This window comes from Zeugodacus cucurbitae, chromosome 3 (genome assembly GCF_028554725.1).
Source record: "Zeugodacus cucurbitae isolate PBARC_wt_2022May chromosome 3, idZeuCucr1.2, whole genome shotgun sequence".
Lineage (NCBI taxonomy): Eukaryota > Metazoa > Arthropoda > Insecta > Diptera > Tephritidae > Zeugodacus > Zeugodacus cucurbitae.
The window spans coordinates 71,017,167-71,044,849 of NC_071668.1; the positions used below are offsets into that span (position 1 = coordinate 71,017,167).

Here is a 27,683-nt window from a genome sequence, read left to right on the forward strand (position 1 = left end):
AGCCATTTTAAACTCATTTGCGCTCAACGGAATGCCAATGTGAATTGCGCTCAAATTTTAAATAAATTAGAAATCCATTTCCAAAAAGCATTTGCAGCGCACTCACTGCCACTGTCTGTCGGCTTAATTGCCTATTTCAATTTTCATTGCTTTCACGAAATGTGCCCATTATAGCGCGTGCACGATTGTGCCCCGCAGAGTCGCTCGCCCGCCAGCCAATTGCCATTGTCATTTCTGTTTATCGGATGGCCTCGCTGATGACCCCATTATTGCTGATTTTTTTTTCATTCAATTCAGTTTCAATTTTGTTTTTGTTGCTTTTACTGTTTTCTTGCTGTTTTTTTTTTGTGCAATTGCTGCCTGAATGGCTCGAGTGCGCCAGCAATGATTGGTTGTAGATTGTGTTATGGCCACAGAACACTTGCAAATCTATTGAGCAGCGTTGTAGCTTATTTTTAGGTGTGGCTCTGTGTGTGTGTGTGTGTGTGTTTGCATTGCTTCCTGCCAACAAATGGCAAACAATTTGAACTTTGGCCGAAACTTAGATCTCTAGTGACCCGAAATAAATTGGGTGGTGTGGGGCAAGATGATTGGAAAACTAAGTTGTGGCAACAGTAGATTGATATATGTAAAGTATTTGCTGGTGTACAAAGGTTACTGAAAATAGTTGGGAGGAAAATAAAAAGTTTTTACTTAAAAGCTGGCGAAACATTTAAGGACACAAAAACTTTGCTATAGAGAAAATGTTGAAAATAGCGGTGCCAATATAATGGATGTCCTTAGATCTTTAGCCGCCAGAAGGACGTCATAAAATGACACTATGAACAAAAATATGTGGAATATCTTATAATTAATCTCCAAAGCTGACATTCCACTCTCAAAATTATCTACATTCTGTAACTAAACTGACTTTCTTATGTTTTCCTCGCCAAAAAACTCGTCGAAATCTTATCATATTCTCTACTTTTTGTCATTATTCGCACACTTAGGAATTTCTGTTTGAATACTTTCTCTATCATCAATACGTTTTTTTTTAAATTAAACCAAATAAATTGATAAAGTTCTTATAAGGTGATGATATGAGGACTAAACAGACACATCAGTTATAATATTATTTAATTTTAAACTAATGCAATCAAAATTCTCATAGAATCTTCTATGCAAGAAGCATCAAAACGAGGTTAAGATTTATTTTACCAAATATGACATTTGAACGTTAGAATCTACTGTAGATGAATAATAAAGACGAGTTTAAGATTTTCGTATACGAATTTGACCTTACTACAGGAAATGCTACGGTTGTCCCTAAAAATAAACCTTAAACTCGTGTTTACTAGTAGTGTTTAAGAAACATTTTTTTTTTTTTTTGGATAACTTCACATATATAATTTTTGAACAACAATTCATGTTAGAACCTACTAGAGAAGAATCATAAAGAGGAGTTTAAATTTTTCGTTTCATGAATATATTTTTTCTACATAAAGCACTACAGTTGTCCATAAAAACATAACTCAAACTCGTGTTTAAGAAGCTAAAACTTGTATTTCATACCTACAGCAACATACCTATATATTTCAGCAACAATCAAAGTGAAGATCTTCTACATAAGCAGCATATCGACGAGTTTATGATATATTTTTCTAAAGATGTCTTTTGTGCATAAATTACTATAATTTTCCATAATTATAAACCTTATACTTGTGTTTAAGAAAGTTTAATTTTTTCCTTAATTGTTCCTTTTTTAATTTTAAATTTATATTTAAATAAAAATAAATTGGCTATATAGAGTTGAGATTAAGCATCAAACCCATTTCATTGCTCTAAAAGTGAATTTATCGAATGGAGTTAAAATGGTAAACACTAAGTCCAAATTTTCACACAGCAGATTCAAATTTAGTAAAGAAAGTTTCGTATTCGCTAAAACTTAATTTAGAAATGAAATTTAGGGCAACAAGAGAAAATCTGTATATGGTAAACTCCGAGTTAATGAATAATGTTTAATAGTAAACACCAAAATAATCGATAAACACGTGTTTATATGAAACCTTTAAAGCATTATCTGAAAGTTAATTTTAAAATATACCAGTGTTTAGCTAAATTAAGCTAAAATTAAAATAAAACATCAATTTATCATTTAATGTCAATCACATTTATATTCGTCCTCACTCGAAAAAAAACCTTCTTGAGTTTAACCCACACACTTAGTATATCAACCCATAGCTGCCAAAAATTTAATTATATTTGTCTAAGTAATTCAGCCAACTGCTACGAAATAATAAATCCCCTCAGAGATTTCCAACAAATCCATACGCTTATCTGCTCTATTAAGTATTTTACTATTTCAATCAATTATTATTTTTTTGTTGTGCTTTTCCATTCACTTACAGAATTCATACACAGTTCCGTGCGTTACATTGAAATGTCACGCACACATCTGCAAAGTGTCGACGATGAAACATTTCAGGGACTCAGATTGAAGACATTGAAATTGATCGATAACGAATTGCAGGACATTTCGGAGCGCAGTTTCAGGTGAGTGCACACATTTATATCCTTACTACGGAACATATGAGATTTGCTTGTATGTATATTTGGCTATTGCTGACATGCATAACGGTACATCTTGTATATACACATCTATATATATTATATAACATATCATTGAAGTATTTATTTCATATCATCAATCGTACATGACTGGGGTTGCGAGATAAACGAGACAAGGATAAGTTACACGATTATAAATTAGGGTGAAAGGCAATGTCTACATATGTGTATGTGTGTGTGTGTGTTAGTAATAATGAAATGTTTCAATTTATACACAATGTGTTTGTATACCGTTGGGTCTTGAAGGTATTGCAGTTTAATTGAGCGAGCAAAAGACGTGTTTTTCCAAGGATATCGATATAATAGGGATAACGCAGATAATAATGGATGATAGCTGAACATAAGAGAAGGGGGAATATTTAATAATGCTATCTTTTTGTTGTTATTTTTGAAGTGTTTAACTCTGTATGCAGTATTGTGCAATTTATTATAGAGTTTGTAAGAGGACATGGTACCCTAAGGATATATTAAAATTAAAGTTAGTTAGTTAAATTAAGGTTAGTTTTAAAATTTTCCTCTTTGCTTCATAAAATTTTGTTATAGATTTTGTGTTCAACTCCGTAAAATGAAAACTCCGTAAAGTGTTTCAGAAATTCTGAGTTTAATTTGACATTTCAAAACAGTTAAATTATAACAATATTTTCCTAAACACCAAAGTAGTGTTTAAGTTGAGTTAAAGGACTTTTGATATCGCCGAATTTGTGAGCGGTGTTTTACCATTAAACACCAAAAATGTTCAGCAACAAGTAGTATGCTTTTGGTGTTAAGCATAACTCACCCACTCGCACGTAATCCCTTCAGTTTACCTTTCCTAGAGTTTATGGTAAAATGTTTCTGTCTTTCCACAACCTTTAACCTTTATTATCTCTCTCTTTTTCTTCCTTAAGGGAGGGAAATATTTCCCATCTGATAAGGATACAATATTTATTATCTCAACTCGAAAATAGTACCGTTTATCAATCGAAATGATCTCTACTAAACTCTGTTGTTCTAATAGAGAACAGAATATTCGAATGTAGCAATTTGCAGATTTTTTATACCTGCATTAATTGCAACACATCAGTGGTAATCAATCATTTTACTCCAGAATAAAATTGATTTCCTAGTATACCTAATGAACATTTGAAGGAATGCAGCGATACCTGCGTCATCTGAGTGCTCAAGCAAAAAGCTGAATATCAAAATAAAATTAAACTCATGAGAGATCATATGAAAACAAAAAATCGCACACCTTAAAAAAAGACGTTCAACGAAGAGTACATACGCACACACAGCATTAAGTTCCTCTACGTTTTCTTTTCCTTCGTACAAATCTACTATTAAGCTGCAACAAAGACCAGCTATCCAGGGATTTGCTGCGCTTATTGCTATTTTCATTTTCAATTTTCCTCAGCTCCTTACATTCTCTTTCTCTCTTACGCCGAGCGTGAGTTCAGCAAGCTAATCTCCTGCAATGACCTTATGCTTTCGTTTACGCTGATTTGTTTTATTTATCTGCATTTTAACGAGGTTATTTTGCCATTTTGCCTTATTAAATATAACTTTATTTACCGGTCAACGGGCAAGTTTATTGATTTAGCACAGCAGCAGTTTGATTTTTATACAACTCAACTCATCCATGTGTGAGTAGGAGGTAACTAGTAAGTAAAGTAAGATGCAAGACAGCGCTCAGGGTTTGTAGATGCTGAAAAATTGTTGAAAATATATTATTGAGAATTTAGTGCCGGTAGCATATAAATAGTTTTCGCAAACCAATAAAAATTCATAACTTTTTTTAATGAAATGCTAATTCTATGAAAATGCGACAAAAGGATCATGAATCATTTTCTAAGATTTGCTTTCAATTCGCCACTTTTATGTTCGATATTCTTGAAATATGGCCTCTTATTTAAAATATTAGGTCTCCCCTCCGCCTTTTTGTCTCTTGAATATCGCGACTATGTATAAAGCGCTACAGAGCTCGTATCTGGCAATACTATACATCTATGATAGGACTTGACATAACCTACAAAACGGCGCTATGCATGATTAGTTTGGATATTGCGTTCAACGGTTATAGACGTGTAAACATGGAATTCACTAACGTCGAAATTTAATTATTTTAAAGTTTTCCTTCAATAGAGGCAAATCGGCTAGAGGAGCGTTACCTGAGATTAATAGTGTTTTGGGGGATGGTACTATATCACTTTGAACTTCGACGATTCAGAGCGGGTGAACACCATGGATAAGCCAGCCGGCGGAATACCGACGATTAATACCGATCAAATCATGGAAAACATCGAGTTAAACCGACATGTGACATCTAATAGGAGCTGGGAATTAGTCACCAAACCATTTTAAACCATCTGCAGAAGGCTGGATGCACAAAAAAGCTTGATGTTTGGGTGGCACATGATTTGACGAAAAAAAGCCTTCTGGACCAAATCAATGCCTGCGATATGCTGCTGAAACGGAACGAACTCGACCCATTTTTGAAGCGAATGGTGACTGGCGGCGAAAAATGGATCACATACGACAATATCAAGCGAAAACGTTCGTGATCGTAGGCCGGTGAATGGTCCCAAACAGTGGCCAAGCCTGGATTGACCGCCAAGAAGATTTTGCTGGTTGTTTGGTGGGATTGGCAGGAAATCATCCACTATGAGCTGCACCCATATGGCCAGACGCTTAATTCTATCATCTACTGCGAACAACTGGACCGCTTGAAGCAGGCGATCGACCAGAAGCGTCCAGAATTGGCCAACAGGAACGGTGTAGTGTTCCACCAGGACAACGCCAGACCATACACTTCGTTAATGACTCGTCAGAAGGTACGGTAGCTCGGATGGGAGGTTTTATCGCTTCCACCATATAGTCCGGACGTAGCGCGAAGTGATTACCACCTGTTCCTGTTCATGGCGAACGCCTTTGATGGTGTAAAGTTGAACTCAAAAGAGGCTTGTGAAAAGTGGCTATCCGAGTTCTTCGCAAATAAGGAAGGGGGCTTCTACACGAGGGGGGTATTATGAAGTTGCCGTATAGATGGAAACAGAGTATTGAACGAAACGGCACTTTTTATAAAGCATTGAATAAAGAGCAAAAAGCGGAAGAGAGATATTTGCCAGCTCAAAATTACATTTAACTACAATAAAAATACCCGGTTTTAGCAATGTGATATTTTTTGGATTATACCAAATTATATAATTTAGACCAGTTTTTGGTTGTTCGATTCATCGGTTCCCAAAGTGGGACCCTTTTGGAAAAATAGATTAAAAGTTATTAAAATATAATTTCCAACAATTTCTTGGAATTAATATACAATTTTGATAGTTAGAAATATATACAAAGTTTTCTTCATTACATGTCCAACCATTTAAATACATTTTTATTTGCGCTTCAGTGCAAAAACTCAAACAAAATGTAGTTTTCTTGTAAACCATTTTAAACCAATTATTTGCAATTTTTCTAATTTATAACAGCAATATTTTTGTTATATTTTAAGATAAATACATACAGATATTTTTAATGTAAGCTAAATAAATAAAATAATTTGTATACAAAACGCTAACACCAAAATGGTTTCTCAATATCTTACATCATTTTATAACTAGAAAATTCCAATTATTTTTATGTTCTGTGAAATTCATTCGAGTGTATTGAAAGTGGCGCCAGGATAGATTTATTTGCACAATATTTAAGTGATATAAATATTAAATTCGCTTGGTTGTCATAACAAATCTACTGTGATTTCGATATCGTTAATAATATTAAAAGCCCTTTACAGATGGCGCTATCGGCGAGAAATTTAAAAGCCCTTCACAGATGGCACTATCAACGAGAGATTTAAAAAATCTTACTAACCGAAGTGGAAGACATTTCTAAGTCACATGAAATATAATTGCACGTCATAATACTTTAATTAATGTATTTTCCACAGAAAGTCATATTCTTTAAATATTTTAGAAGAAAGCTCTGTTTAAAAGCTTAAATATCAAAGCACACTACTACACACACATAGCAACTAAACAACTTCATGTTGAAGCCACATACTACGTATAATAATTGAAAGCCGGACCTTCTACCGCCAAATATCCGCCACATTTACCAGCAATGAAGTGGTGCAACGAAAAACGGTCGTTGTGTTTTTCCGCTCGTCATTGGCAAAATTAAATTCCGCATGACTGCGCAGAGGTCAACAGCAATGCACACAAGTACAGGCGAAACGCGAAGGGAGACCAAGAGACAGTGTTTAAAAGCCCTGCGGTGCTGTCGTTTGTCAAGTGGCCAAGAGCTGATTATGCCGAGGCGCATCTAGTGTCTCGTTGTGTATTTAGGCGGCATATATCGCTCAGGCTCATTTCTGCTATAAATTCTGGATTCGCACACTGCGCTCGCTGTTGACCTAATAGAGCGCGCTGACGGACGCTGTGAACACAGAAACGCACTACTAACGCAAGGCCTCCTTATTGCCTGCTTGCATGTATATAGTGATGGTGTGTGTGTGTGTTGGTATGTTCGCGTGTGACTACAATAAATAATGTCATAATGTTGTCAAAAAGCTTCCGCGTTTATTCAGCTGTTGGTCGCTGCTCTATTGGATGATTGACAAGTTTCGTTCTGTTGTTATTGCGCTCTAATTGTAGGCTACCTAAAAAGGCGGTGTTGGCAACTGCAGGCGCTCCGCTATTGAAACTACGAATGTATGTGGAAAGAGTAGTCGGTATGTGTAATATCGTACTTTGGGTTTGACCTTTCTGCTTCTGAAGAATTCTCGAAGTTCCAAAGGATCCCATATACACAAAATTTTTAATTAGATAGTCATCATTCAGTTCTTCACTCCTGAGGAACTCTTTTCCGGAAAGAATACTAATTATTTCATGAGCCAAAATAGTCACTTCCATCCATGTAAGATATTGTGGTTTCAAGTATCATCCTTTTCAGCGAATGGCTCACACCTTGATACTGGGAGTTCGATAAAGCAAAATCATATACCAGTTTATTCGAGACACCAAATACAGGAATCTGGAACTCAGATCCAATCTTAATTGGATTTCTTTAAAAATATTAGTGATTTGGTACATCTATGTATCGCTGGAAGGTTAAAAATATCTATCGATGTCAAACGGATATCATGCATTCGGCAATATTATTGAAGCTTTGCCTATCTTATTTAGACAGCAGATCTGTTCGTTAATCCTGATTTCCATGGCTGGTCTATCAAATACAGTAGGCTATTATCATACCATATGCTAGGTAAATCGACGTCACGTCTCCTTATAAATGGTATCACCTCATCGATCCTCAGTTCCTTCGATTTAATCTTTCACAATGACATTATTTTAAGAATATATTTTTTTCATATTCTTAGCTTCTTCCAAGACATTTTTTATAGACTACCACTTTGTACAGTTCGTTAGAGTTTTAGGTCCATATAGAATCATGGATCTTATCTACTAAATTTTTAAGCGGTTTCATTAAAGGTTTATCTACTCCAGAAGTAACTGATAAGGAAACTCGCTGCCTTCAATGTTCCTCAAGGAGCTTTGAAATAGTCCCGGCAAAGTAATTTCATACAGAATATGATTTCTACCAACCATCCTGGTATTTATTTCTTCTCAAAGCCCGTGAAGTACAACTTTAGGAGCAGATTCAAATCGAAAGAAGAGGTTTAACTTCAACTTAAAATTCATTTAGGGAAGAAATAGAAAATTTGTCGAATTATATATAAACAGAGTACTGTATTTGAGACTTCATCATGTAAAATAATTTTTATACAGAAATTTTTCAGTAAAAACTTGTATGACATTCATTTCCTGCAGGGTACTCAAACCATTGTCAATAGGTTTCCGCACATTTCTGTTGATATTTTTGTTGTTTTTTTAATATTGTTGTTATTGTAGAAAGCTGTTCACATGCATTTCAATAGAGCAGGCATTCCATTTTATGTACTACATATATATTATATATATATATATATAGATATATGTATATAGATATGCCCTCCATCAGCTTCCACGATAGCGCCAGTCACTCATCCATAGAAATGGTTGAAAGAGGAACTGCCAACGATGACTTAGCGCTCATATCTACAAACCAGGCTGCCAGTGAACTATGCAACTATCAACTGTTTGTCTGTATGTATGTATATATGTACATAGTCAGCCACTAGTCTGCCAGTCATCAGCGCTCAATTGCACCGTTGTGCAATGTGACATGGCGCATAGCAGCTATTTGAGTTTCCGCGCTGCAATGACAGCGGAAAATGATTGTGCTGATGAAGCGCAGGCCAAACAATGCGACCGGAGCAGCAGCGCTAAAGGCAAGCAGCACAGTGTCCCACACACACATATACATGTACGTCCATTATCCTTCATATTTAGTGATAATCATAATGGTGCAGTTGATAATGTTGGTGATGGCGGTGATGGCGGTGATAATATTGCAATATTTAGTGATGACGTCGTAAATGCTAATAATTGCGATGATGTGCACTGTGCGCTATGCGACTTGCGGTGTGCACTAGATGACGCTGCTAACATAACAATCATTATAATGATTGTCGCCAATGTGTTATTGTTGCTGTTACAGTTACAGTTTTGTTTGGCTGACATTTTTTGTTGTTGTTACTATTGTATTTGTTGGCATCATTGTTGGTGATTGTTGTTGCTTATTATAACTGTGGCTACGAATACACACAAATATATTTATTTATGGAAACCGCAAGGGCAGGAGCGATGCTACAGGATAATGCGTGCCCCATAGACTTTTTGTTATTAATACATATGTATATAGGTATGTAAGTATGTATATAATCGTATGTGCTCTTTCATTTCCATCCGTCTATTGCTGATGCGACATTTGCACTTTCCACTTTTTCGCTTTATTAGCTGTGCGTCGGATTGAATTCTACATAGCATAAATGTGTAGTTTGTGTAGTCTAGCGCAACATAGCATAGCATATCATAACGATAAACAACATTCAGCAGCGTCAAAGCTGCGTAGAGGACTCTGAAGTGCGTTTCGATCGCAAAATGTTTGTTTTCCACTTAAATGGGCGAAATGAAATGTACGCAATGATGGTTGGAAATGTAAGTGAGCTGCGTTGATTAGTTAGGTTTAGATATACATATGATGTGTAAATACATATATATCTATGTAAGAGACCACAATTATTTGCAGTGAAAAATATTGGCGTTTTCGTAAAATATTGAAGCCAGCAAAAATTGCTGTTAAAAAATATCTTATATTTTCATGAAAAATTTTGATTAACCTTTGATTCACGAAGAAATAAAACTTTTGAAATTTAATAATAATTTGACCAAAAATATAGCTTTATTATAAAAGTTTGCCATTATGTTTAAAATGATTTCAAGCAAGTAACCTCCGCGTTTTGAATAAATAAATCGAATAAATTTTAGCCGAGAGGTCCAATTTTCGACCACTTTCTGCAACAATAATTCTTGAGTAAGTCTGTTCATTATGAAATGGCAAATTAAAGAGAGTATAAATCAAGTAACTGCTTTTTAAGAGACCAACTCCGAAAAAGCTTGACGCTATGGATAAGAAACCCGAAGACACTCCTTAATTAGCATTGAGCACACATTCAGCGAGCTCAGGGCCATAATTGCCACTATACTATCAGAGAGGATACTTACCTCACTGAAGGAGGCTACACTTCAGAGCAGTTCATCTACTTTAATTGCCGACACCTCTACTTGAAAGACACTACAGGGTTCTGGTAACCTGACACTAAGTTTATTAAAACGTTCTTTACAGAAAACTCCCCCTCCAACCTGACCCCATTTTTTGATTCATCCATGAATATGTTAGCTGCGCCTTCAGCGGCTTCGTCATAATCACATATCCCTCGATGGGGAAAATGAAGAGAAGACAGATATTGCGTGCTGCGAGAATTTCATAATGCTCCAGCTTAGAACCCTTCATGGACTCGACTTTTTGTCCTTTGTCAGCATTTGCATTGTCCGCATTGCACACTAGATGCTAATGAGAGCTGCTATTTGAAAATGTTCCAGCTTTTCTGCTACTGAGGCCTTTTCGAGCGCCCTTCACCAAACAAAAAACCGCATGATACAGTATTAGCTTAACCACGGTTTCGAATACCCAAACCACCACATTTGTTGGAAGGCACCACCTCTTCCCATTGGCTCCGCTACAACAGCCAACCAGGTACTCTTATAGGGTCAATATATTTATATCAGGCAATATCAATATCTCAAAGATATTAGATCACCGTCTCATAACAACCTGATGTTATTTCATAACAAAATTTGTCCAGAGTCTTCTCCAGGCCTCATAGTATTTGGAGTGTCTTAATCTTTGTATATCCGAGTGCCTTTAAAGTAAATATTTCCGACAAAAGTCAATGAAATTGAACTTATTTTATTGAAATTATATCTCAAAAATAGAATATTTTCTTTTTTTAATTTTCGGAATTTTTCCTTTCTTTTATGTCCGAAAAAGCTTTAAGGAAACCATATCTGAAAAATGTGTATATTTGAAACAGGAATTTATAAGACTAAACGACTGTGCAATAGTACAGATATTAAATTTGTGACCATGTTATTATGAAACAAGTGTTATAAATGAATAAAATACCAACAAAATAAAGAATCGAATATTTTTCTTAATAATTAAGAAGCCTTTAATTATCTATTCTCGCTTATAAAAAATATAATTAACCCAGCAAACACTGAAAACACTGAAAAACAATTGTAACCATATTAAAGTTTTCGTTGCTGAAAAATAGTTATTTCCAACAAGCTAACCATAATAATTTACTCTTATACGCATATCAACTTTCATTATAATGATTTCATCCAACTAACGCACACACATACACATACATGTTTCCATTTAGTGTATGTAAACATTCATTAATATTAACACTACCGCTCCTCACTCTCCCCCGCTCCACCCGCTTCTAATGCTTTTTATGTCTGCCACACTTGAGTATTGAATGACTTGCAGCAGCTGCTTTTGCTACTTCTACTATTTCCACCACTTGATGTCATAATTGGCCATATTTAGTAAGCAATGATGAGTGGCAACAATGTGAGTAAAATTGCTTAAGCAGAAAAGTTGTGACAATTTCATAGTTTTAGCATGAACAGTTAGAACATACAGTGAGTGCTTGGTTGTTCGTTTAATGGTGTAGAGCAACTTTTGCGTGTGAGCATGGAATTTCAATGACTTAAATTTCAATGATAACTTAAATTTTTTAGCGGTTATCGGTGAGCTAGTTTTAAATTAGTAAATGGTTCCATACTACTTCCTTAATGAGAAATAACTACATGCAAGAATTTTTTTTAATGAAAATATTTAAATTTGCGTGTACAAAGAACTAACTGTCTTGCTTTTTGCACGAAAAATAAAGTTTCCAACACCAAGAACAGGTGAAGACACATCATCAAAGTGCACGCATTCAACCTAATTCACACATGCTCACCTATAAAAACACACACTCTCACGGCTGCTGACAGCATAATACGTGCGTCAACCCTTTGAAGTATCTAAATAACGGTAAGCATTTGTGAGTCATTTGGAAGTAACTTTAAAGACAACACAACTGACACATTTACACCATTATCCACAAAAAGCCAAAAGTGTTGCGCACAGTCACCGCAAAAAGTTGCCTAGTTAACGCTGCCGTCAACATGCAGAACAAAAGCTTAGAATATGCTTAGTGTGTGAAAAAATTTCACTTTCTTATGCCAGAGTTGTATGTAACTAGCGCATTTTAAATGCTACTTTCTGCTCATCTTTCACTAAAGCAGGGGTACGGCAGGGAGTTTGCTATAAAAAAATTTCAAAAATTTTTGCAAACTCACATTATGTTGCTGCAGTAACTGTAAGCGGTAAAAAACAAAGCAACAAAAAATTGTTAAAAAATGCAGAAAAGGGCTTGTAAAGTGAGGACTCATGTGTGTCATCAAAAATTTTGCATTTGAATTTTCTTTAGTGAAATGTTACTCATACGCCGTGGAGCACACAAGAGAGGTGAAACAGCAAATGTAGTCGCATGAGTTTGCTAAAATAACATGTGCATGTGTGTGCGTGTGTGAGGAAAGCTAAGTCGTAAATAGTTGCATGCATACAGACACACACCTATTTACATACATATATACATACATACATCTTTACATTCCTAAAACGCTTACTAACGCTTGTGCTTAGCTCTTCAAATATTTTCAACCATACAAACAAACAGCTTTGCATATATACATACTCACATATATACACATATATATGTATATGTACATACACAATCATATATGTATATACCCTTTATTTACTCAGCTTTTTATGGGGTTTACCAAAAAAACGGATTCCGCTCAGTTTTACACACTCAGCTTGTTTGCGGAATGTGCGAAAAATTCGCATATAAAAATTGTACCGTTATTAAGAGTAAAAGTGTTTGCTGTGAATTTGCTGATGTTTGCATTTTGGTTTATTTTTGGGTTTTAATGTTTTTGAGCTAATTTCAGTTGTGAATGTCCTTTGTTTACTGAAGGAAATTGAAATTTACTCAACCTACGTAGTATAATGTTGTAATTAAAGTAGATTAAAGAAGAAAAATAAAACAAAAAAGAACAATGAAAACATAAACAAATTTAATAGATTCATTTATATTATTATAATATTATAAATAGAACAGGATATTCAGCGAACTAACAAAAAGTGTTTAGAGCTTAAAAACTGACTATGCAACTCTTTTATGATATTTAACTGGTAAAGCAATAGTGATGCTGTAATATTAGTGGACTTAAGGGGCTATACCAGTGTGACATTTTGATTGGTTAAAAATTGTCAATTTGAAAACATCATTTTTTACTTAAAAAACGTATTTTTTTTTCAGAACTACGCCATTTTGTCATATTTTGATATTTTTCAAAAATCGTAGGTCATTGTATGGGAAATATATTTAACTTTAATATCCTTTTTGAATTTTTTTGTTTCAGCAACTCATTCGACCAGAATCATGGGACATTTTTTTTTTGATACCTCCGAAGATAGATAGATAACTTCGAAACAATCGATTGAGTTACACTGGTATGGCCCCTTAATCCAGTATGTGAGAAAGTGGTGAATCAAACAATTGACTGGTATAACTCTCATAACTGGTATAATTCAAGAGCGATAGAATAGCAAGTGGTTATTTCACTGATGGGTTATCTATATGATGTCTTGTAGATGTTGATGTAATTTATATGTGAACATTTTTTAATTATTTTAAGAAAAACGAAGGAAGAGCTCAGTCTTTGCAAGGAGCACAGATGTGAATCAGAATCAGCTACTTCTAAAGTAAAATGTCTTTGCAAAAATACATACATATATCATCTCCGGGTAGGCGATAATAATTTACAACTATTTTTTTTTATACTACGAGATTAAGATTGAAACCCCTTAAACTTCATCTATTTTATCTATAAAGGCGAACTAGCTAAATTGAAATCAATTCTACAATCTGATATGTTATGGGTTCAAACCACTTTGCCGATGCATATGAGCATACATAGATCATTAAAAGTTGTTGGCATAACAAAGAGCTCGTCTTTTGCAGTCCGAATGTGCACTAATTCTCTGAGAGCAGCCTTAATCATAATCCAACTTACATATCTATAATTTAGATAACTTTATATGTATCATGAACATGTAGAATGTCTGAATTATATTTTTAATATATAAATTTTCGATGATAAAAAAATTTAAGTACCTATAGAACCTCAATCTCTTTTGAAAAATTTATTTACATTGATTTCATATTTATTTTTGCAGTACAATGACTCACTCGCTTATGACACTGGACATCTCCGGCAATAAAATGCAGCACATACCGCTGGATGCATTACAGAAATTGCATTCGTTAACACGACTTGTGGCGCAAAGGTGAGTTTTTAAAAAGAAAAAATATTAACTTTATTCAATTTATGCCATGAAAATTTCACCAACATTATTCTCAAAATCTACATTTTATTCGAAACTTAATTATTATTTTGGTGTTATTATTGAAATTATTATTTTATTTATTATGAATTATGGTTGATTATCCTGAATTATATTTTCTTCATTTTAATTCTTAGAAATTTGAAACAAAGAACTGTTTCGCCAAATTTTTTTTGGTATAATTTAAATTTTCAAGTTTTTAATGATATTCGTACTATGGATGGAAGTTCTTCTTTGATTTTGCTTTTCTAAAAACAAACTTCTACAAAATGTTTTCAGATTTCGTATAGGTCACTTTGTATTTATCTCATTTCTGATCGAATAATTTTATACGTTTTTCAAAGTTTTTCTTTAAATATAAATCCTTACGGTTACAATAGAACACAGTGCTTCTATTTTTTAAATAATCCTTAGGTTTTCTAGATTCCTTCATATGACACACATTCGCCAAGAAACCCATTCCTAAAATTTTACGAAAAACATTTGTAATGTCGACGTTCTAATAATGGAATTCCAATTTCCAATTTCCACTTGTTAATAACTCGTTTCGATAGGGAAGGTTCTACTACCAGTAGCTTTTAGTTTTATATTTACTTCCTGATATATCGCCGTCTCAACTTATACATACTCAAGGTGGTTGAAAAATTTACTTTTTATGAGTTTCAGCTACGCTCTAATGATTTTATTGAGCCTATAAGATTTTACCCAATTTTAACAGATATAACTGAAAGGCTTTGAGCTACCAGTTTCCCCTTTCATCAGTTCATCTGCAAGGTTGTAATCCCTGGCAACGCAAGGCCTCAATAACCAAAAGAACTATGGAGATACCTTACCAAACAGTTCAACTATAGGTTATTGCCAAGAGATGTCAATCCTATGTCTTCTCTTTGGTTTCTTCACTCCCTTACTTTAGTTGTTACGATTTGGTTATTTAATTATTATGATTTCTTCTAACATATATATCTATCAAAACCAATAAGTGTTTCTACACAATATAATACGAATAGGTTATAAGTTCATGTATTGCAACTCTCTCTTCTTCTTTATACGTTTCCTTTAAACGCTGCCAAAAACAAAAAATTCAAAATAAAGGAACCACATCACCACACTGGAGGGCAACTGGGAGGCGCTTTTCGACACGCTGCGCTCGCTACATCTCTCCGGCAACGACATCACCGAGGTATCACCGTTTGGCCTGCACGAAAACGGCAACGGATTGAATGGTGGCAACGGTGGCGTCAACAGTCATCCCTCCAGTTTGGCGGCCATCACGCGTCATGATGAGCTGGCCACGACAAAAAGTGCGCATAACAGCGCGCGAAATACGCTGACGGAATTGAGTAACGCAGCGGGCCATACGCCGGGTACGAGTAATCACATTGCGCCCACTAAACTCTTCAGTCGACTGCAAAAGTTGCTCTGGCTGGACTTGTCGAATAACCGCATATATCACATAGCGCCCAACTTTCTACCACGCTCGCTAGTCACCATCGATCTCTCGAGCAATTTGCTCACCGTGTTTCCACAGCAACTCTTCGAGCATTTGCATGGGTTGCGCATTGTGTCGCTGCGTGACAATCTGCTGCGTAGTGTGCAGACGAAGGAGTTGCGACTCGTGCGCATGCGATTGGAGAAGCTCGATTTGGGTATGAACTTGGTGGAGACGCTGGAGTCCGACTGGTTTCAGAACAACTACTCGGACGTACATGTGCGCGCGCTGAATCTGGAGAAGAATTTCATACGACAGCTGCCACCGGCGGTGTTCAAGGGCACCGGTATAGTACACCTCGTTTTGGCTTTCAACGCCATCGAACGCATACACGTGAACGCCTTTGAGGGCATCACCGAGACGCTGGAGTACTTGGATTTGGAGCGTAATGAGCTAAATGCTGTACCAGGCGCGATCAGCACGCTGCATAAGCTGAAGTATCTTTACCTGGCGTCGAATAATATCTGCCAATTAACCAATCTACCCGAAAATACGGAGAATCTGCGCGTACTCAGCTTGAGTGGCAATAATTTTACGATGATCCCCGTGCTGGCATTGCGTAACTACACACAGCTGTCATACCTCAATATGGGTTATAATCTCGTATCGGACATACCAGAAGGCATATTCGCGGTAGACAATTGGGGCGCCAATCTGCAGACGATACTGCTGCGTAATAACAAAATCACACACTTGCATTTGGGCTCATTTTACGGTTTGGAGCAAATACAGGAAATCAGTTTGAGCTTCAACGACATCAACATACACCACCCTATGGTGTTTGAGAATGTCTCACGCACTCTAAAAATACTCGAACTCTCATTTGCGGTCTTCCCGGCGCGCAGCTTGGAGTCAATCGATCCACTCGAAGCGCTGCTGCCGCTCTCACAGCTAATGTGGCTCGGTTTGGACAATAATAACCTGAAGACACTTTCTAATGAATCCTTTGCTTATATGCGTGAACTGAGCTACATCAATTTGGCATTTAATCAACTTAAACAGCTGCCGCGTGGACTCTTCCTACCCGACGTGCATAGCCATTTAGTGGAGATCGATCTCTCGTACAACGCTTTGGAGGTTATCTCACGCACTACCTTCCATAGTCTGGGTGATTTGCAGACGCTCAATTTGCAATCGAACAAGCTGAGGTTGCTCGAGAAGCATGCCTTCCACAACTTGGAGTTTCTGCGTTACATCGACTTGTCCTACAATCAATTGGCGAATATTTCGCATGGCGCATTCACGGTTTTGCCCAATCTTGCTGCGCTGGATTTGATGCACAATAATTTAGGTACACTCTCGCTTAAAATGTTCCATTTCGTCTCAAATACCAGCACGCCGCTGCGCCTGAATGTCACCTACAATCAGATTGCACACTTCGAAGACGAACTCAGCTCGTACATGTATATCTACAATCTGGATATTAGCCACAACGCCATTAGCAAACCGGAGAGCTTTGCGAATCTTGCGAATACGCTGCGTTTTCTCAATCTCGCACACAATACTATCGGCAGTCTCGCCAATCACGCTTTCGGTGATTTGGAATTCCTTGAGATACTTAATCTCGCTTACAATAACATTACGACCTTGCGTCGCCGCAGTTTTCAGGGTTTGAATAGCCTGCAAGAGCTGGATCTCGGCTACAATGGGCTCGAGCAACTGCAGGTTGAACAGTTTTCGAACTTGCGTAAGCTGCGCATACTGCGTGTACGTGGTAATCGTTTACGCGCATTGCCACGCGAAGTCTTCATGAATACGCGTCTGGAGTATTTGGATATATCAGAGAACCAGTTGTCCGTATGGCCAGTGCCCGCCTTCTCTGATGTCGGCTTTACGCTGCGCAGCATACAGATGGCGCAGAATGCGTTGGAGTATTTGGACTCTAGCATGTTTGTGAACTCACAGTTTCTGTACGACATCAATCTGGCTTGCAATCGCATCACTGTGCTGCCAGACAACACCTTCACCTTCCTCAATAATCTCACCAATTTGGAGCTGTCACAGAACCCACTTGTGACCACCAATCTGAAAGAGGTGTTTCTGCATACGCCTCGCCTGCGACGTCTCAAAATACGTCGCATGGGTCTCTACATTCTACCACAACTCAGTCTGCCATATCTGTCACATCTCGATGTCAGCGGAAATTATCTGCAAGAGCTCTCCTCGCTGCACGAGATGCGTCAGCTGCGTCACGTGAATGTCTCCCACAATAAAATCGTTAACGCCAGCAGCGTTGCCGAACATCTACCGACATCGGTGCGTGTGCTCGATCTGGCGCACAACCCGTTGCGGCGCATTACCGCGCACGATCTCGCCGCCTTGCGTCACCTCACCGATCTCAATCTGCTCGACGTGAAGGTTGTCAACCCGTCGGTCTTTAGTAAACTACGCTCTTTGCGTAAATTGCATTTGACGTCACATCAGAATTTGGGTGAGCTCGTGGCGCGCATACCGGGTCTACAGGAATTACGCATCCATTGCATGGAGACGAATATTGGTTCGCAGCTCTTTGCGAAGCTGCTGAACAATACCAAATTACAGCTGCTAGAATTGTATGGCAGCAATGTGCAGACAATAGCGCCGGATGCGCTCGCGGGTTTGGCACGCAATCAACACTTGTTGGTAAAGATCTCACATACTAAAATCTCCGATTTGCCACCGGGCATTTTTTATACGCTACGCGCTGTGCCACAGCTCTCCATCGATATCTCCAATAACAAAATCAATGCGCTAGCGGCGGATAGCTTCTATCCGAACAAGACCTACTGGGATACGGTGGGCACGCGCAGCATTATCGGCGGTCTGGACACGTCCAACAACCCGCTTGAGTGTGAGTGTGGCCTGGTGTGGTTCGGCCATTGGCTGCGGCGTTGGCTGCGCGAATCCGCGCAGATTAAAGTGATACAGAAGGACGAGATGAAGCGTATGGTGCAGGTGAGATTATTCTCAAGCTTAAAGCAACTCATTTCGTTATCTAATTGTTCAAATTGTATGTGTCTTCTAATTTGCCAAATTTTTTTTGTGTTTCGTTACCATGCACGAAGTTACCGCTACCCGCACACGTTTTGCGCGTAAGCCGTTTTTCTTTTTATTTCACTTTTACTTACACTTTATTGTTGCACTCTTTAAACAATCTTCCTCCATAATATGCTCATATATTTGCTCTTTTTTCCCTCTACTCTTCAACACATGCAGCGTGCGCGCTCCAACACGTGTCACGATCCGACTACAGGTCGTCGTCTGCCCATCCTCGAGATATTTCCCGAAGATCTGCTGTGCCAAGCGAGCGCACTCAGCAGTTCAAGTGAACGTCTCTTTCTGCTCTCATTTGCAGCGATTGTCTTGCCGCTCTTCACAATGTCACTTTGATAATTGGAAGCTTAGAGTCGCTAATGTGTAAAGTACTATAATTAAGAGTTGCCATATAAAACTAAAATATATTATATGATAATATACTTTAAACTGGAATGGTTCTTGCTTTAACTGTTGAAAATGGATGGAGTTTGAAAACTAAAATATTGTTAGCTTGAAAAATATGTAAATTACTGTAAATTTACGTAAGAAAAGTGTTAATGATATTATGTAAGAAATGTAAATTTGATAGTTCTAAGTATATAGTGTTGCTATATAAGTAAAATTTTAAGCCACACATTTATTAGACATTTTTTTATTTACACTAATTTTCGGTTTTTGTAGTAGAAAGGCATTAAATACAGGCAAATATGTGCTGGCAAGTGAAAAGAGCTTTAGACGAAAAGTTAAGTGAAAGCACAGGAAACATTTTTTTCCAATATTTCTCAAATCGACTTAAACCATTTTGACTTGCCAGTACAATATTTTGTCAATAAAAATATGATTTCGATATTTAAAATAGCATATATTATATGAAATAACTGCGCAGCAGGTGGCAACTATAATTCCTGTTGATTCCTAAACTAGTAATTTTTTACTAACAACTAATTGATATAATATAACAGAAGCGTTTAGCGTGAAACAAGGCGAACTTGTTATATTTAGTAATAGTTATTTGAAACAGGACAGCAAATTTAGTGAGAATAAGGTAAAACAAAAGAGAGTTAGCGATGGGTCGTTAGAGAGCACTATGTAGGCAAAAAGAGTACTTCCGTTTGAGCGAATCTTTCTCTATAACACACATATATAATACGAGAGATCAAAAGAGGGTAAATCTTTTACAATGAGAAGAGAGAGAGAGAGCAGCAAAACAAATGTAGAATATAATACCCCGGAACATAATTGTATCATGATATTGTTAGACTATTTTTTAGCGTCAGGTGATAAAAATCTAAAAAATATTAATTTATTAAAATTACATATTCGTTTTGTAAAATTAAAACGTATTTATGCAGCGATTCTCAATACCTACATATTGAGTAGAAAAGTAATTTTTCGAAGTTAGCCTTGATTTTATTTCGAATTTCGAAATTTGGCGTACTGGAGACATACATATTAAGCTTTCACTTTAAAATGTTCAGGAGAGGAGAGTGCGAAACAGACAGAGAAATTTAATTTTTATTAAATTTAATTTAAAAGAAAGAGATAGAAAGGGAGCACAGAGAAATAAAGAGTAGAGAATTTCATATATATAGCTAGAGAGAGAAAAAGAAAGCGATAGAAAGGTATTGAGCTGAATGACATAATCCGAACCGTATAAGTAATCACAATAATTTATTTTAGAATTCGCAGTAAAATCGTGCGAGTAATTTCTAATTTCAATTTTTTATTGATAGTATAGAAGTGGTATATAAATTGGACTTCAGTTTCTCTCTTTAATCATCAACGTAGTCTTTGAATTTTCCTTTAGAGATTCCTTTCTGCTCTGAAGTTCATCAGTAGTATGCCATTTTTGTTCGAAAAGTTTAACTGAAAGAGTGTCTCACTACTTAAACGAGTAATACCCGCTTGAACTCGTGATCGAATGAGTAATTGTTTGGAAAAGTAACTGATAAAATATATGCAAATAAATATAAAATATTGAAGAAGAAGATGAAGCAATAGGAAACCACACGACTTTTAAAGACAAAGCAAATGCCTACTTTAATAATGGATGAATAACAGACATTAATACATAAATACCATATATAATAAGAAATGTGTATAAAAAAATTATAAATTCATGGAAAAATATATGAAAAAAAAATTAAATAAAATTAAAAAAATAATAATAAAATACATAATGAAAATAATAAAATTGATTGATATAGCTATAAATATATACATTATATGAACCATATACATATATAAGTACATATATACATATATGTAAATCTGTAAATAAATACATAAATAAGTAATGACACATTCACCCTCACATCATCTCTACACACATGCTCACCAATTACACTAAAGACTTTACTAATTAAGCTGAGCAAATTAAGCCTAACCCTAGTTTAGTTTGTAGTTTAGCGCAATAAAATTGACTAAAATATATGAGTTAATGAAGTAATTAAAATGAATTAATTTAGTTCATTAAAATTTTAATTGAATTGAAATTGGATAAGGTTAAAAATAGAGACATTAAAAAATAAAAAAAAAAATTAAGAAATTTAAAAAAAAATTTAGAAATTTAAAAAAAAAATTATGAAGTACTAAAAACTTAAATGAGGCACTTTTTTACTAGGGAAATATGTATAGTAGAAATTTATTAATTTTAGTTAATTAAAAAAAAAATTTATAATTTTATAAAATTAATTTTTATTAGTAAATTAAGTACTTAATGGCATTTTTTTTTAAATTAATTAACTAATTAATCGATTACTCACAATATCTTGGAAACTTTTTAAGCATTTTAAAGCCTAGTAATTTCGAGGGCTGTGTTAGGAACTCAAGAGAGTGATCTAAAGTTGCTTTGAAAGTCATAGTTTTGATATTTGTGTGTCCAGGTTATACACTAGAATTGCAGGTACAGTAGAAAAACCTTTATTATCGAAAGGAGATATTAGCAAAAATGATGAAAGTTCGGAACCGGACCTTAAAACTTTAAAGTTAAAATTTACTTTTTAATTTAAAACTAAATTATTATTTATGAAAATATATTTTTCATTACTTATTTCTTTTCGATTTCCTCTTTTTTCGTTTATAAAATGGACAATCGTGATACTAATTATAATTAACGATACAGCAAACTTAAAAATTTAAGCACTAAATAGTGTAAATATATAACTAATATGCATGTATATACTAAATATATAACTAACAAATATGTAGATGAAATTAAGTGAGAAAAAAATTAATAAACACTTTATTAGAGAAAAACTTACACATAACAATAATATAATATTTAATATAACAATACATAATTTTAGCATTAAATTTAAGTTATAATACAAATAAGCTATAAATGCGATAAAAATAAATTAAATTAATATAATATACAGAAAAAGTAAAATACAAAAATATAAAATAATTAAAAAAACATTAACAACAACTCAACTGACATGTTTGATTTTTTTCTTGAAAAATCAAGCAACAAAAACTGCTGTTATATTTAACGAAACACAATTGAAACATAGTAAAAGTCATAAAAACCACGAAAACTGTAAACAAATATTGCTAGCAGTTGCAAAAACTACAAAAAACGATGCTGAAAATAAACGAAATTTATTTAAATCGTAATTTTAACGACAAACGAAACGCAATTCGTTATATGAACTGATGCATTTATTAAAACAACAACAGAACCAACAATAGAATTATATATTATTACGTTAAAAAAAATAAATAAATAAAACAAAAGGAAGAAAAAATACCTTTACGTAGTGCATATAAATTAAGTAGTCAACACACGTGTTTATATGAATTGAAGTTGTACAGGGCGTATGCGTAACTTTTTTATGTGAGTTGTTTTAAGGCCGATAAAGAGGAGTGGTATAAAAATGGCAGTTTGGTTAAATTCTATGCAATTTTAAAGCAATTAACGCAAACTGAAAATCTATTATTTTAATAAAAACATATTACAAAAGAAATTTTTTCAAAAGTTTTTTCGAAAATTTTATTTTTATAAAAAAAAATTTAAAAAATAATTATAATATTTTAATAATTTTTTTTTTTAAATTCAATTATTTTTTAATTTTTTGAAAATTTTATTCTTTTTTTAATTTTTATAAAATTAATTTTATTTTTTTATTATAAAAATATTAATTAAATATTTTTTTATTATAAAATATCAATTTTTTATCACAAAAAAACTTAGTTATTTTCATAAATATTTTTGGTTTTTTGCTCCAAATTAACGAACTAAATCCAAAACTTGATTTTGATAACTTTTTTTAAAAAATTTTATAAAATTAATTTTTTCTAAATTTTTTTTTTTTTTAATTCTTATAACATTTTTAATTTAAATCTTTTTTTATTTTCTATTTATAAAAATTTTAAATATTTATTTTTATTATAAAATTTTCATTTTTTATGACAACGAAAACTTAGTTTTTTCACCTACAATTTTGAAACAAAACAACCTCGCTAAGAAACAAAAAATAAAAACTAAATCCAAAATTCGATTTTGATATTTTTTTATAATTTTTATAAAATTTAATGTTACTTAAAAATTAATTTTATTTTAATTTTTATAACATTTTTACTTTCTCTATTTTTTATTTTATTTTTTATTTTTTTAATTTTATTTTTATAAAAATCTTAAATATTCTTTTTCTTATAAAATTTTCATTTTTTATGACATCGAAAACTTAGTTATTTCCATCCATATTTTTGAAGCGAAAAACCGCGTTAAGAAACAAGAAATAAAATTTAAATCCACAACTCGAAAACCCCGATTTGTATACACTATTATATTGATGGATTTTAAATTTTCAATAAATTTTTTTTTTTTTTAATATTTACCACAGAATTTTACCAAAATTTTTTTCTTGTCATTTAATATTTGTTTTCTCCAATTTTATTTTTTTCTCCCTCAAACTAACCTTTCAGCCATAACATACCAACAAACCCCAATATATTTTGTTTTCCTACACATTTGTTTGCTTTTTATATCTTTATTTTATTACACAAAACTGAAAATTATTCCGTTATTCAATTTATCACTTATTACAATTTTATTTTCAAAAAATTTTCGTAAGTTAAAAGACACAAAAAAGTGTAATAAATTTAAGCAAAACAAATAAACTAAGCGCATATTAAATTATCACACCATTGTAAAAACTAGAAAGCGTACAACTGAAAAATATAAAATTAAAGCGAAAATTGTAGAAAATACACACACACACATATGGAAATCACACATAACATCGTATAAATGCATATAAAACACAAACGGACGACATGCAGTTTAACACTAATGTTTTTACATGCATACACACATACACTTACATACATACGTACATGTGTAAGCATAAATGCTGTCGGCGTTGTATTGAGAATGTCACGAATTTTTAAGCGTAAAATAAATAAAGTAATGAAGTAAATAGTTGTAAAAATAAGTGAAAATAACTGAAACTAAATAAAAAGCAAATAAATATGAATGAAAAATAAAACAACAACAAATACTTATAAAATATAAATTGAAATGGAGTTTTCATATCGAGATATTAAGGAAATTTCGTAAGTGCTTAGAAGGGTATGAAAGTAGGTAAGTGGATATGTAGGTCTTTGGGAGGTGACTCAACCTGAACTAGAATCCGCTCACACCTCCTGTACTTTTAATAAAGTTGTTCGATTCAAATTTTATGACTGTAACTTCGGAGACATCGTCTAGAAAATCGTGATCGATCGTTAACTTTAGTATTTTCAAGTCTGTCTGACTGTCTATCAAAATAAATATATTTATTGTTGTTAGTATCCTCTTTGTTAGCAATATTAGCCCTCTTTGATTGCAATAATCTCTGCTTGAAGAACACTGCAGTGATCTGGAATTGGAAAGGCCGTTTTGATGTCTAATTTTTCTGAAAATACATCAGCTAAGGTTAGTCCCGGGTAGCTAGCTTCGTCTCCAATTGATAACATTGTTCCATTTATTATTAGAGGTATGAATTCTGGAATCTTGTGTGTTTCTGGTGAATAATACTAGTTCCGTTTTGTTAGCATTCCACATGATTCTACATAGCGATTTATATCATTCAATATTTTTTGCATCACAAGGGTGTTTGGGAATTTCTCTCTTACCGAAACTGCCACATCATCAAAGTAAGTGCCACTTCATGCACTCTCTCTAGATCTAATAACATCTTGTTCATCGCCAGGATGAAGAGAAGTGGTTCATGTTATGACCCTGCTCAGAAGCACTGTTCAATAAATTCAACAATAAATTCATATAGATACCTAGATAAGAGCGCAAACTATGGCTGTGGACTGAATATTATTGAAAGCTCGTCCTATATCTATGAAAACTATGAGGGCGTACTATTTTACTTCCTTATATGGAAATAAGTATATTATTTTTTTTTTGAGTATTGCATAATATTTCATGAATCTTCTACCGTAACGAAGCAAAACACTCACAACACTTAGTGTCCTTCTTTACTTTATAAGTCACGTAAAATTGTCTTGAAAGTAGTTTGGCTCAGCACCATGAACTTTTTCATATGTGTAAATTATTACATTATTTAACTTAGCTTAACTTAACTTAACTTAAGGGGGTGGAGGGGGGGTAAGGTTTGTTTCGTCGAATTTTTTTGGAAAAAATGTTTTCTTTAGTTTATTAGTTTATCTTTCAATTGACGTCGAGTTTCTTTTTTTAATTTTTCAATTTTTGGTACCATTTTTAAGCCAAAATTATGATTTTAGACGAAAAAATCGACCTATTTGTTATTGTAAAATTGTTAGTAATTAAAAAGTAAAAGGCTTGACGTCATTCGAGAGCTATATATGTGTAGAATATTTGTACAAAATTTCAAAACGATCGATGCAGTAGTTTTGTCTGTAGGCTGGTCACCGACTTTAAAAATGCCATATTTGGGAAAATCGATTCAAAGTTTTGTACACTCAGCGCAGGTAGCTGGAAGGCACGCAAACCTAAGTTAGAGGTACCGTTATTCAACCTGCTGTAACTTCGTTAGTTTTTCTCCGAATGACCTAAAGCCGTAACACAATATTCTTGAGATGTTGATGGTTCAGAAAAAAATAAAAAAAAATGGAAAAAGCTAACTTAACTGGCTTTTTTAATTACTAAAAGAAGTTAGCATTTTCATACCTAAGAACATTGCTTTACATTAACTGGATTACTATCTCACAGCTCCACTTTTCTATGAATTTTTGGGTGCCCTTATTACATTTTCTTTATTTCTAAAGTCTTTCAGGGAACTCCAAGCCTTATAATTGCAAAAAAGTCTTCTCCCAACACACCTAACATCAACCTTATAAGAAGACAAAAAGAAAATTTTAGCAAAAATCCCAAAAATGTATGCTACGAAACTCGTTAAATATTTTTACGTACATTCATAATCTTAAATTTCTTACACTTCGAAGTGGGCTAACAAGAAGTCTTTATAGATTTTCTTTTCTACTGTGCTTTCGCTGTTTATTTCCACTTCAAAGCGTGTACGTATGTAAGAGCATATGCTTGCTATGCAAGCACACATTTTAGTTTACCATAGCACACTTGCAGGCGCACAAGTAAGTCATAAAAATAATGCGCTCAGCGCCGCCAAAGTCTAAAGACACAATGCTAAAAATATCAACGCAACGAAAAAACTTTAATATACTTACAGCTATATGTATAACGCTGAAAATATGTCATGCGACACGAAAATATCCTTTTCACTGCGCCTTGCCACGCCAACACTGCACCTTTGACTCGACCATGTACGCTTGAGCCTCTTTACCTGCTTTACTGCACTTTTGCACAGTGCAAAGAAGCAAAAACGTGAAAGAGAAGCGGAAACAGAATACTACAAGCGCGAATGCATGAAAATAGAAAACAAAGTGTCAATGCTAAAGTATAACGGTAATGATATACATATGTATATATAACGCCTGCGACCACACTGACCCGGCACGTATTATGTTAGGCGATATATGTGTGTGTGTTTGAAGCATATAAGGTTTCATATATTTTTTTCTATATTTTTCTTACCTTGAACTAGTCAGTTGCGGCGGCTGAGTGGATTTGTTTGATATTTTTTATTATTTTTACTGTTTTTTCTACGTTTGGTGCCTCTACTTATGGCTGTGTGTGTTTGTTTGAGCCTCACATATACTTTGCACCCCTTGTCGGAGTGGCGTGCAACTCAAACACTACTCAAAAAGTAGCTCGACATACTTGCCTCTACTGTGTACTTAAAGCACAAAGCATTCTTTTCGGCATAAGCATACAAGCACTCACTCACACACAAACAAGCGCACAATAAGGCACAACTGCTGTCTCTTTAGCATACTTTTAAGCGCATAAAAAGGTAAGGAAATATACTTAGGTTCCACTTACAGCGCTTGTAATGAGTACGACTCCGCTTTGAGTTGCTTTACAGCTTATTTGTTTGTTTTCGTTTTTATTTTCATTTCTATTTCTTGCGCTTTGTGTGTCTTTCTGTGCCTTTCCGTCTTCAACAAGTACAAATGAACTGCAAATGAGCGCCTAAAAAGTTCGTAAGGAAATAACGGTAATAAACGTGCCACAAACGGCAATGAGCAAACGATAATGGCGCACAAAAGGTGCAGACAAAAGGAGCACAAATAC

At 34.4% G+C, this 27,683-nt stretch overlaps 1 protein-coding gene across 4 annotated transcripts in view; it reads left to right on the plus strand.

The window, feature by feature from the left end:
- LOC105216972 (chaoptin) overlaps positions 1 to 20,563 on the plus strand; it is a 292,722-nt gene extending 272,159 nt beyond the window's left edge. For 3 of the 4 annotated variants that reach the window (XM_029043331.2, XM_011191760.3, XM_029043332.2), the window contains 5 exons: positions 2,388 to 2,532; positions 14,383 to 14,493; positions 15,643 to 18,973; positions 19,084 to 19,110; positions 19,235 to 20,563. In XM_029043331.2, coding sequence (XP_028899164.2) covers positions 2,388 to 2,532; positions 14,383 to 14,493; positions 15,643 to 18,973; positions 19,084 to 19,110; positions 19,235 to 19,408 — 3,788 coding nt within the window. In that variant the 3' untranslated portion in view covers positions 19,409 to 20,563. The remainder of the gene's footprint in view (positions 1 to 2,387; positions 2,533 to 14,382; positions 14,494 to 15,642; positions 18,974 to 19,083; positions 19,111 to 19,234) is intronic. The other variant, XM_011191761.3, reaches the window with a different exon arrangement.
- The last annotated feature ends 7,120 nt before the right edge of the window (positions 20,564 to 27,683 follow it).